Source organism: Atractosteus spatula, chromosome 4 (genome assembly GCF_055471065.1).
Source record: "Atractosteus spatula isolate fAtrSpa1 chromosome 4, fAtrSpa1.hap1, whole genome shotgun sequence".
In the NCBI taxonomy this organism is placed as follows: domain Eukaryota; kingdom Metazoa; phylum Chordata; class Actinopteri; order Semionotiformes; family Lepisosteidae; genus Atractosteus; species Atractosteus spatula.
The window spans coordinates 6,941,602-6,954,457 of NC_142709.1; the positions used below are offsets into that span (position 1 = coordinate 6,941,602).

A 12,856-nucleotide genomic window follows, 5' to 3' on the forward strand; every position below is an offset into this window, starting at 1 on the left:
TCCATCATTTTTATTCCTGTTTTAACATTGCTTCATTAGTTATGATTACTGGTTCCCTACCCATGTAGAGATTTCTTGGAGTTCATATACCCCTTTTCTGCTATTCGTTTCCTCCCATGTTTGATAGTATAATAGGATATGCATTAGCCAGCCTCAAAGGTGAGGTCTGCCAGCATAAAACACACACTGGCGTACCAGTTTTAACAATACACAACAATGCAATGGCAATACGAGAGATGTTTCCAGCAGAAACCACACAGAATGTCAGCAGGTGCCAGAATGCAAGAATGTCAAGTAAGATGCTAAGAGATCGGAGGATTTTTCCAGTCGCTTCTTGAAAGAAGGTAGTTCTGACAACATGAAGGCGTGGCTGCTTGTTTCACAGCCCTTTGGAAAAAGAAGTGTCATCCCCACATGTCTTGTCGAGAGAATAATGGGGAAGTTCTAGACAATGTGGGGAAGCACTACAAAAAGGCTAGCAAAACTTTCAAAGTTCTTATATTATATATCGAGTCTGACACCCGATACCCGCACTCATGGGCTGGATGGAAGAGCATGGAGTTTATGCATTTAAATTGATAACCTGACCTTACGCCCATTTTTTCTTCCCACAATAGAATATTTTAAGACGAAAACTATAGTTGCCTCTAATGTCTTTATTTCATCAAACTGGGACACAGAGAGGCATCTTGCCCATGCTTTAAGAACATAAGAAAGGTTACAAGCAAGAGGTGGCTATCTGGTCCATCTTGCCCATTTGCTAGTTAGCAGCTAACTGATACAGGTTCTCATTCATGTAATGATCAGGGATTTCATTAATCATTTTTGTTAGAAGAAGACAGGATATTCGTTTCAACTACATTGCTGGGTAATGTATTTCAGACCCTAGTGACCCTCACAATTTGGAAGAGTCTCGGTGCATCATAGCCGTGTAGTATGTTTTTGGTATGTTTTGGAAAGATAAAGTCAGAAGGCCCAACATTTTCTTACATATTATGATTTTCTTACAAAAATCATTACTGTCAGACAGGAGCATTGCTGATAAAACTTGTGTTATTTTTATTATTTGCAGCAAACGTATTATTTGAGAAATGAATGTCATTCGGAACAAAAGGTGAATAATAAATCATGAATTCATTATGAATCCATTATTGTAATGATTGCAATTATTAGCATTTTTGTAATTATCTAAATACTGTCAATAATATGGTGTTTTTTTATGTCTGAAGCTTAATGGAATCAGATCCTTTCTTATTAAATGGGAGGAAGGAAATATAAAAAAAATCCGGGAGATAAGCCTTTTTTGTAATGTATTGCCATAGGTAATTAATATTTGTATTCAAAATGACATTTATTATAAATACATATGTATTTATTGTTATATAAGTTGCTTCTCCAATTGGAACTATGTAACTCTCCTGTAAAGCACTGTGAATCTTGCAAGATGACTAGCTGAGATTTGTGGAGTCAAATGTAGGACAAGCACTTCTGCTGGCCCTCACCCTCCTCCTGCAGTACAGGAGCCACCGCTGCAAACTCTTACTGAAGTCATCATTTCATTTCCAATTTTCTCTGGATTCACTTACAAAGAGAGTATACTGTACATGTCTTGTGATTCAACAAAATGGGACATCACAGGATCACGGTTGAATACTTTAGTAAGCCACTGATTAATTTAAAAAATGACAATTTTTCATCACACTATGAATTAATCAGAAGTAGTAAGAAACACTTTTAAATAATTATCAAGAAACAGTTTAGAACATAAATTCGTCTTAATACTGCCACTAGCTGGACGTTTTCTGTAACAGTCTTTGACTACACTCTTTTTAGAACCATTTTACACTTGTCCTCATTAAATGAAACATTTTCAATGATTTCCCAGCAGTTTTTGGCTATTTGCATTCTATGAAAACACCAAAACCTTTCACTCGTATGTTTACCACAGATGTTAATGTCTTAAACCTTCTGGTGACATTACACTGCTTAGTTTACAGTCATGCCTGAAAGTTTGTGCATAATCTGAGATTTTTTTTTAATCACAAAATGCATATTTAATCAGAATTTGTCACTTTCTAATTGAAATAAAGTATAATTATCCACCAATTTGAGTGTTTTGAAAGAAAATGTCCATGCAGCAAAATAATACACCCAGTATACAGAAATTGTGCAGGTGCAAAAATAAGTAGTTCTATGACTTACATCAAGGTAAAGCAGGATCAGGTGGGTCAATGACAGAGTGTTAACCAGTTAACCGAGATAACCAATGAAACTGAAGATCTGAAATGATGTGTTAGGGAGGAACAAACATAAATAATTGCAAGAAAGCAGGTCAGTTACTCTTCCTACGAGTCTAGCATCATGCCTCGAACTAAGGAAAAAAGTAGTGGATGCTCATCAATCTGGGCAGGGTTATAAAGCCATTTCAAGAAGATTCTGACTCCATAAATCCACTGCTAGACAAATACCATGCAGGTGGAGGGCATTTAAAACACCGGCAAACCTGTCAAGAAGTGGACGTCCTCCTAAACTTTCACCCAGGGCCACAAGGAGAATAATAAAAGAGGTAAAAGGTCATCCTAAAATAACAGCCAGAGATCTACAACCCTCCCTAGCTACCTCTGGAGTAGTGGTGCATAAATCAACAATAAGAAGAACCCTGAACAGAAATGCCATCTATGGAAGGGTCGCCAGGATGAAGCCTCTTCTGTCAAAAAAGAACAAAGCTGCCCGTCTAAAGTTTGCCAGAGACCACCTGGACAAGCCTGAAGAGTTCTGGAAATCTGTTCTCTTTGACAGATGAGTCCAAAATTTAACTATCTGGGCATAACAAGAGGGCCAATGTTTGGCGAAGGGCCAACACAGCCTATCACCAACAAAACCTTATCCCTGCTGTCAAGCATGGTGGTTGGAGTGTCCTTGTATGGGGCTGTTTTTGGCCATGGGCAACATGACATCATTGAGGGTATCATGAATTCTGAGAAATATCAAGGGATTCTTGAGAAGAATGTTAGGCCATCAGTTCGAAAACTTAAGCTGGGCACAAAGTGGATGTTTCTACAAGACAATGATCCTAAACATTCAAGTAAGTCCACTAAAGAATGGCTTAGGAAGAAGAGGTTCCGTGTCCTGGAATGGCCAAGCCAAAGGCCTGACCTGAATCCTATTGAACTGCTGTGGCAGGACCTGTAGAGGGCCGTTCATGCAAGACATCGTTCAAACCTCACAGAGCTGGTGGAGTTTTATAATGAGGAGTAGGAACAAATCCCTCCAGCAAGATGTCAGAGACTGATGATTGGTTATATTGACTGTTTATTTACTTTTGCACACAATAATATCTGGTGATTTGTTAAATATCACAGTCTAATAATCTATGAGTTCAAATCCCTTTTTATGTGTCGGAAGTCTTTATTTAGGATATTCATTCTATATATTCATTAAGAGTTCAGGTTCATATAATATCTCATTTAATGACCACCTTGAAGGGTTCACAAACTTTCAAGCATGACAGTACATATCCTATGAACCTGAGTATTTGTGAAAGAGGAAGAATATCATATGAAATTTAAACCAAGAATAAATGCTTCCCAAATTGTTACATGACAAGAATACATGACTTGCCTTCACTGTTCCAAAGTGTATAAACAAGTTGAAAATCATGTCTTGCCTGCCCATAACACATGCCGTTCACCTAAGTACGATTAAATATTTATAAAATGTTTCACAGTGTCAAATCCCATGACTTTCAAATGATACATATTTTATTGATGAAGGTCAAAAAGCAGTTAGCAAAATGTATTCTTTGCCTCAAAATAATTAATGCTAAAACAAAATTATATATATAAATATATTTTAAACTCCCACTGCTGCAGGATTTTATGAAAATTCATAAGACTCACAAGAGAATATTAATATAAGTATTTCAAAACAACTTCTTTCATACAGTCAGGTGTCTTAGTCTTTAACTGATGTTTCATAACATAAAACTCAAAGTTTCATAAATGACTAATTTTTTTTAGCTTTGAATACAAAATACATTTGTTAAATACCTTTTTCTTCTTAGTATCTACACAATCTTGTACAGTACCATTATGACATGGCTAATTATAAAAAAAGACGAAGCAAGGGTCAGATATAAAGAGGTACTGTTGAATAAAATCTGGCAGATGCTTGACAATTCATCACTTTTCAGTACAGCTATGACGTACGCTGACACTGTGGAAAACTGCCCAAAAGAAAACAGCACTTACATTCAGCAGATCCAGTACAGCAGTACTTGGCACAGTTCAGAGGGCAAATACAGCATCATGGCATTTCTCATGACACTACCTCAAAATATAGCTACTAAATGTGTCAACCTGAAATAATGATTGTACAAGACAGAACTGTATACTTTGTTCTATGAATCATAATTAAGGGAGATGAATGTCAAAAACAGTTCATACACCAGATCAAGCACTATATTCTTGAGGAAAGTGATATTTTCTTCATTGTTTTCAGTGAATGAAAACAGGCTGCTAATTTATAAAATCAAGCAAAGAAAGTGAGTGTATTACCAAGCTAACTTTGTAAGGCAGTGCTGTGCAATTTTGGTCCTGCAGAGATCCCACGGTCTTGTGGTTCTCATTCCATTTACGATCTCTACTGCCAATTGTAAACCGCAAGTAAAATAATAATTTGACGGAATAGGTCTTCTTAATAAATGCTAACTCTTAAAACATTGTACAGTTTTCTTATATTTTTTACATTCTAGCAGGAAAATGTAGACAAAGGTTCCCAGGGCCTGTGGGTAGGAAATGTTTTATTAATTAGTACATTTACGCCTTCTTTTTAACAAAGTTACATACTGCATAACTAATGTTTTTGTTTGCATTAATTAATTCAGTGATCCTCTTCTCCAGTTCTACAGAGTTCTCTACATACTCTGTATCTTGCAACAGAGTGCCAAAGCCTTCAGAAACAACTTGCTGTTGGTGAACCTTAAATTGGGCTGCCTTACCTTGATATGTTTTGCAAACAGTTTCAGAACTTTAGCATTCCCTTTGAAGGTTGTAAGCTGCCTGCAGGAAAAATGGTAATGATATCGAGGGATTATTACAGGAAATTATGTGAGAGAGAAAAAGAGACAGACACACTTCTTCAGAAGCACAAGCCAAGGATCTGCGCCTGTGGCTGGAAGGTTGCCGGTTCATATCCCGCAGCTGGCATAGGAATTCTACTCCGTTGGGCCCCTGACCAAGGCCCTTTACCCCAACTGCTCCAGGGGCGCCGTATAAATGGCTGACCCTGCGCTCTGACCCCCAGCTTCTCTCTGTGTCTGTGTGTCTCATGGGGAGCAAGTTGAGGTATGTGAAAAGACAAATTCCTAATACAAGAAATTGTATATGGCCAATAAAGTGATCTTATCTTATCTATCTCCTTATCTGGCTGATGTCCAAGGGGTTTGTAATAAGTAGATGAGATAAAACTAGGGGTTATCACACAGGTCATCCAGCTCTGGTCCTGGACAGCCACAGTACAGTAGGTCATGGAATAATCACATTGCAGGATTTGTCTGGGTCACAACTGACTAACTGAATCAATCACTTGCTAAAATAATCAAAAATATTTTACACAATCTGCTGTATTATGGCTCGTCGGGGACAAATTAGGCCTTCTGTAAACTCTAGACAGGACAACCAAATTAAGCATTAAAGCACTGCACATGCTGTCTACAATTACATCCATGCCAACTCTAGACAGAGTAATGGTACATCTTAATAAAGGACCAACGTAGTGTAGTTACTGTATATTGTTTTAACAGATGGAGATATGCACCCTATTGCATGGTGTTTCACCTAGCATAACTGGCCGTGTTTACTTGATACTGATTTATGAAATCCAAAGCTATCTGATTCATGAGATTACACTTGTGTATGGAGGCCTGACTGAGTCCCCTTAAAGCTTCGATGTTCAATGTCAAAAATGCAGAAGACCGGTGTGTAAAAAGAAAACTTTCACTCACTTGATAAGTTCCAAGGTGCGATGGGCAGAACTACAGACAACAAGCACAATCACGGACTTCTTCTCTGTGTGTTGCTTACAAAGCTTTGCCCATTTAGGGCAGACTGAAACACAAAACCCAACACCGGCTCAGGGAACAGAGTGGAACGAAAAAGAGGGCATTTCAACATACAACACGAAACGTAAATGATAATGAGCTCAATCCTCAATCCTACATTTGGAACAAAATTTAAATAATTATATTCATATACTGTAGGGCTTTCATCCCTAAAGATCTCAAAAGTTTTTACAAAAAGTTAACTCACGGCAGCCACTCTACGTTAGAAACCCCACTACCTTGCAGATCAGAGGGAGAAGTGAGGCAGTTGTTCACTAGTTGAAATCTTAGGCAGACCAGATTGTGCAAGACCAGAAGGGACTGTGGCTAAGGATCTGCGCCTGTGGCTGGAAGGTTGCCGGTTCAAATCTCGCGGCTGGCAGAGGAATCCTACTCCGTTGGGCCCCTGAGAAAGGCCCTTAACCCCAGCTGCTTCAGGGGCATCGTATAAAAGGCTGACCTGCGCTCTGACTCCAAGGTTCTCTCTCCCTGTCTGTGTGTCTGTGTCTCATGGAGAGCAAGCTGGGCATGCGAAAAGACAAATTCCTAATGCAAGAAATTATATATGGCTAATAAAGTGATCTCTACACTTTAGAGAGACTAAAGAGCTATGAGAAGGACAGTATATTTTATATTCTTTGCAAGAACAGGATTCACCTGTACAACCAACATCAAAACAGTATGGCCCAGTTCTTAACTTTCTATGAAGCTATCGTTTAGAAAACTCTCACACAGCAGGTTGTTTATGCTAGGTCGTACATGATATCAGGATTCCATTGTTCCACTGTTTTCCACTGTTTGAGGAACATACTCAAGGAAAACAAAAGATGAGTGATCAGTAGGTGTTCAAATAATTAGTTCTAGAGGACAGTAACTTACTGAAGGTGTAAATTTCAGTACCCAACTGTGGTATAAAGCACCATAAGCTACTTACTTTGTTTACTTCTAAACTTAAATTTACAAAAGCCAGTTTAGTAATCTATTTAAAAGTCCCACATAACCCAAGAGTGGCTAAGAAGCACAACTACAAATCAAATTAGATTCGTACACTGTATGGGGTAACATATAAGATGTAACATATAATGTACATGATAACGTTATTTTTATTTAACCAGGAGGGATACAGAGATGCTCTCAAACTTGTTTTGTACACAAGTTGTATATAACACTTTGGAAAATTAGTAACCTTGTATTAGTTTGTTTAAAGAATTATATAGTAATCAGATGGACAAAATGTGAGCATACTGTAATTAATGGCCACATAAAATAATGTAGAAAAAGAACACTGAAATATGTCATCCTAGGCTTCTAAACCAAGGTATAGTAACACACCCTTTCTGTCTTAGAGATGTCTATAATAAAAACACAGTGGAATTATGTTTGCCAAATGTTCTCAAATTCCTGACATGTAAATACAGAGTACATGCACTCCACTTACTTTCTTTGAGAAATGATGAAAGGCTGTGGGTTAGGTCATTGCTTGGGAGGAAACAAGAATCTAAAATGAAGACAGCAGAGGGAAAAAAAGCAGTCGGTCATTTGTAATTTTATATTGAAGAAACCATCCATCTACGTGGCAGAGAATACAATGTTCTGTATAATATTCACCCATTCCTGGCAGGATAGGTATGTTCATTTTATAGTTGTTTTCTATAGGTTTGTAATACAAGGAAGCAAAGACAGATGCACAGAATCTTGAAGGCTTTTTGAAATCATGAAGCGCTAAAAAGATCATCCTAACGGACTTGGTGTTTGGCTGGTCAGGTCATTGTCAGAGTGCGTGATTCACTGAAGTTCATGCTGGGAGTGCCAAGCTGAGACACAGAACAGACTCTTGTCTGGGTCGCACCTGGCAGCTTGAGCTCCTCCATCTCAATGGCGGAGCGGCTGTCGGAATACTGCTCCTCAATAAGTCTCCACAGGTCGGCTGGACAACCTGGTTTGGGGGTTGTAGAAGCCAGAACTTGCGTGATCTTCTAGAAATGAATAAATGACATTCAGTTTTAAAACTAAGCAGTAAATTCAGTACCTGTTGAATAAATAGTGGTAGGACCACTGAGAGATGAATTTTTACCATAAGGGCTGAATAAAAAAACAAAACATTTCCTTCCTTGTTCCTACTGGGGAAAATAGAGGTTATTCTTTTTCTTGAAATGGTCTAGATTATGGTAAAGTATTAACTTACAGTACTACCTGATGGAGGCCTTCTCTTTGCTAGATGATTCTGTCTTTCATTGAGTATTGGATTGTTAATCTGTGATTATCACTCTGATCATCACTTCGATTTGATCTAATCCTCACTTTTTTGTATTGCAATATAACCATGCACCAGCAAAGGGACTGCAAATGGATGTCTACATTACAGTTGAGCTACAAATGTACAGAAATAAGCATACAAATGAAGAACTTAAACAGAAGACATCTGAGAGATTTTGCTTCCTGAGTAAGATGCCCTTCTCCACCAGCAGGTGTCACTGCTGAAAGTGGGAGGTGAGGTCAGTCTCTGCATCACCTTCTTTTTCCTTCTGGATTTCTTAGAGACCTTTTCTTCAACATCAGTTGTCTTCTGAGCAACAAAGCACTCCGTCTGTAGGTAGTGAGGACAAAACATTATTCTTTCCCAGTGGATACAATGATATCTCTTTATCTTTTATTCTAATGCGAGGCATAAAATAATTGTATACGGGGATGAGGACTTTTATGAGGACTTTGGCAATAAGAATATTAATGCATCTGCGCTACACATCGTATAGCTTACGTCTGTTTTCTTCTTCTTTGCCTTTGTTGGCTTCACACTTTGGCTCTTTCTCTTCTTTGTTTCACTCTTCTCAGGGGTCTTCACTTCAGCCTTGTCTGCTTCATCTTCAGAAGGACCTGATAAACAGAGACAGCACAGCAATGCTCTCGTCGTATATTCTTTTTAATCTGGGCATCACAGACAAAAGTAAAACATCAGCCCAAAAGGCTTTCAATCTGACAGACTGATACTTCTGAAACAATATTGAGATACATTTAGGAAAATAGTATTTTCTGGGATTGGTGATCCTGAAATACACTAATATCTCATTTTCATTAAAACCATGCTTTTTATGCCTTGATTTAAAAAAAAAGCACTATTAACATATCAAAGTTTACCCTGTTCACTGTAGTCAGTGTTTCTTAGTTTTGCTTTGTTAATTGTTCAGCAACTCTGCAATATTACAAACCCTATACTGGGTATTTAATTAACCACTATGTGGATCTGATACAGCTATGATAGCATGCAAAAAATTGCTGTTTGTATTTGACTAAAGAAAGTAATACATGTTCTTCTTTGTGGTTAAGTTGGTGAACAGATTTTGTGTCCCCTACACAGATAATATCTTTCACTAGGAACATTTTATACTGCAAGTACCAATATTCAGATTTCCTAACTTTTCATGGTTTATATTTTCACCTCTATCATTCTCTTTCCATCAAATTGCAAAGTAGTTTTTTGTGAGTATTTGAATAAAACACCACCTTTTATCTTCTAAATACAAAATAAAGAAAATAGTGATCCTTTTTAACAAGCAGAGTACTGCTAGTTTAACCTCTGTACCATTTCCTAACACTAGGCTGAGAATACATCAGGCTTCTAAGTAGAACGCTAAGCAAATGCTGTATCAGCTGCTTCTCTTAGCACAGAACCCACATTGCTGAGATGGTGTGCATGGAACAAATAGCCAAGCGAAATTAACAGCTATCTTTAAACCCCCTAACACATGTTGGCCCATCCTGGGTTAGAAGGTGCACTATAATGCTGAATCATAAATACTTCTCTTTTTAACAGCTTAATGGGTGCAGTGCAAAAGCATAAAACTGGGTTAATGACTCCACCCCAGGAGGAAAAGAAATGTAGTTTGACCTTAAGTCTATATTCTCCTTCACCTGTTCTGTAAAATGCTCTTATTTTTAAAATATGCTGATTCTGTGATTCATATAGTTGGATATCTACTGTAATAATTCTAACAGAGAACAGGGAACTCGTAGCTTCCAGTCATGACAATGATAAGCCTTTTTTTAATAGAAAATTCAAGACCTACAATAAACTTCAATGTATAACCTCTGATGCTGCTAATTGTTAACAAAACTTAGTTACATTTTGAACATTTTATACTATATAAAAGCAGCACAAATAAAACAACTAAAGCATGATCATTTTGTCAGGACAAAGTCTTTAGATTTATGATTCTTTGAAATATTATGATAACATGCAGTCAGTACATACCAGCTCAGCCATTCAGATTTAGATATTCACATTACATTAAAATTTGACCTAGGATTATTTTAACATCAATTGCAGCGTAGTCAGTGTATTTAACAGGCACATCTGAATAAACATTTTTACTCATCTGAATAAATTAAAGTGCTTCTCCAACTCCTATTTTCAGTCTGGACACAATGCAAATTCCTTAAAAAACTAAGTATTCTCACAGTTCCATTTTGATTGCAATGTGCTTGGGCAATAAACTAAGAAAAGGTAATCACTGTAAAGAACAGGTGAATGCTAATACACTGAACACTTTAGTGAAAAATATAATAGGAGATGAAGGATACAAATACACCACTTGTGTCTGCAACTAAATGTTGTTATTAACATTCTTGTAGTGAAACCAGATATCTTCTAATAAGTTCCTGTGGGACAGGAGAGACAAAAGATCTGTAGCTGATACCCACCAATGGCTCACTGTGGACTCGAGACAGACTGCTAAGGAAGATCAGTGGGGTGAAGAAAACCTTTGTGCACAATTTTTTTTATCTGCACTTCATACGAGTGCACTGGATAGGTGGTAGAGGAAAAGAAAAATGGAGAGAAAAATAGGAAAGCAATAAAAAATTAAATAATTCAGAAGATTAAAAAGTGCAGCATAGGGAAAGAGTGTGAAGTGCAAACACATTTAAAATTCCAAAACTGTAAAGACACCTCCAAGGGCATATCCAAAGAAAACATGAGTTTGAAATGCTGACTGCAAAGAGCTGCTAAAAACTAGTGAAGACGTTGAAGTTTTAAGAGGAAAGTTGGAGCAAATTTTGTACTGGTGTAAAAAAAAACACACACTTTCTTTTGTACAAGTTCTTCCCAAAAGCCTTATGCAAAATCTCCGTTTTATTTTATATGACAAGGAGTTCTCTAAAATAGGACAGCCAATGGTTTTGACCGGGTTTTGGAACAAATACAGCTGTTCAGCGTTGCCTAGACTGCCCTGTATGTTGGATTGCATAACACACCTGCCAAACATAACCCAAGCTCGACCCAGGATTTCTTATCCATACAAGCAGTAAGACGCATGCACCTCCAGTTTTTTATTCTTATCTCAGACACCGAAAATAATACTCAGGCCTTTCTCCATCACAGTACCCCATCAGTTCCCATACATGCTCTGCAATGTTTGTTCCTGATTCAGCTCCGGTTTCAAGCTGTGCCCTAAGCCTGTGGCACGTTGATACACGATCCTATTCTAGATGTTTTTGCCTACTGCTGAATTACTAATGCAGGTGAAGGTACAGTAGGATCATGAATCAAGACTGGCCAGGAATAGAAGGAATCTCTCCAGTGGCGATGAATGATGGGCAGGTGGAAACTCCTAACCCTGCACATTTAAATAACGCAAACTGTGATCTGTCAGTCAAGGTTAATTCTGTGATGGTTGAGATTAGTGTTGGGTTACTCCTAAGAGAAGTTCAGTCTGCTTAATGGCTGCCACATCTCCAAACCTCCACAGGCTGAATACAAAGCTTTTTTAAAATTGAAATCAAAAGGGGGGCAATGAGTATAAAGAAAATCAGTGCATTAAGTTGGAATTCATAGAAAATCTCCACAAAGTCATAAAATACTGCATAGGTTAATTGACCAATAGGAAACTGCTATGTACTGAATTTGTATGTATATTAATTTAATATCAAGAACAGGCTGGTTTCTGTCTGAATTCTGTTTTTTGCACACTTTCATATGGAGAGAGAGGCTTAAGAACATAATACAGATAGTAAATGAAAGATGGTCCCTTTCGTCCATCTGCTAGTTAGAAGTTTACTGATTCAAAGCTCTCATCCAGCCACTTCCTCTTGAAGGAAAGCAGACTAGTGGCTTCAACCACATGGCTAGGTGGCATGCTTTATACTTCCACAGCCTTCTGACTACAGACGGGCATTTCCACACAGCTTCCACGAGCGTCCGCTGGCTCCTACTTCATTGTTCACTCCAAAGAGGTCGTCTTTATCAACGCCTCTGAGAACGCTGAATATTCGTCTCGGGTACCGTCGTCGTTTTCTCCGTTAAAAAGGTTCAGTTCCTTCAGTCTGTCAGTATAGAACATTTGTTTAAGTCCCAGAATGAATCTGGTGGACTAATTGCCGATTACAGCACAATCTTTTTGTAATATGGTGATCAAATTTGTACACAATATTTTAAATGGGGGCATTCCTTGATCTGAATCCACAGTTTTGACTCTACGGCCTAAGATTTTGGTTGCCTTTTTATTGATTTCCAACATTGTCTCAAAATGACTGGTCAATATAAACACCTAAACATAAAAATATTTTTTTATTAACAGTGCTTTCTAGGTCAGTTGCCCGTTCTGTCCATGATTTATGTTTTTAATACCTTGTAATGTCTTTGTTTAAGCCTTTTCCTTCTCTGCAGTAAATTGAACAAACCTGTCTTGATGGACTGATTGGACTCCCGTGGAATGGAATTTCACAGGCAGGAAAGGGATCATCTGATTGACCAGGTGCTTA

The 12,856-nt window shown here is 37.8% G+C and overlaps 1 protein-coding gene across 5 annotated transcripts in view; it reads right to left on the reverse strand.

Moving 5' to 3' along the window:
* cmss1 (cms1 ribosomal small subunit homolog) overlaps window positions 1–12,856 on the reverse strand; it is a 132,235-nt gene that overhangs the window by 2,100 nt on the left and 117,279 nt on the right. For 3 of the 5 annotated variants that reach the window (XM_088913814.1, XM_088913811.1, XM_088913813.1), the window contains 6 exons: window positions 8,859–8,974; window positions 8,613–8,687; window positions 7,950–8,076; window positions 7,539–7,598; window positions 6,005–6,107; window positions 5,000–5,060 (listed from right to left, as the gene is read on the reverse strand). In XM_088913814.1, the coding sequence (XP_088769940.1) occupies window positions 5,000–5,060; window positions 6,005–6,107; window positions 7,539–7,598; window positions 7,950–8,076; window positions 8,613–8,687; window positions 8,859–8,974 (542 nt within the window). The remainder of the gene's footprint in view (window positions 1–4,999; window positions 5,061–6,004; window positions 6,108–7,538; window positions 7,599–7,949; window positions 8,077–8,612; window positions 8,688–8,858; window positions 8,975–12,856) is intronic. The other 2 variants (XM_088913812.1, XM_088913816.1) reach the window with 1 other exon arrangement.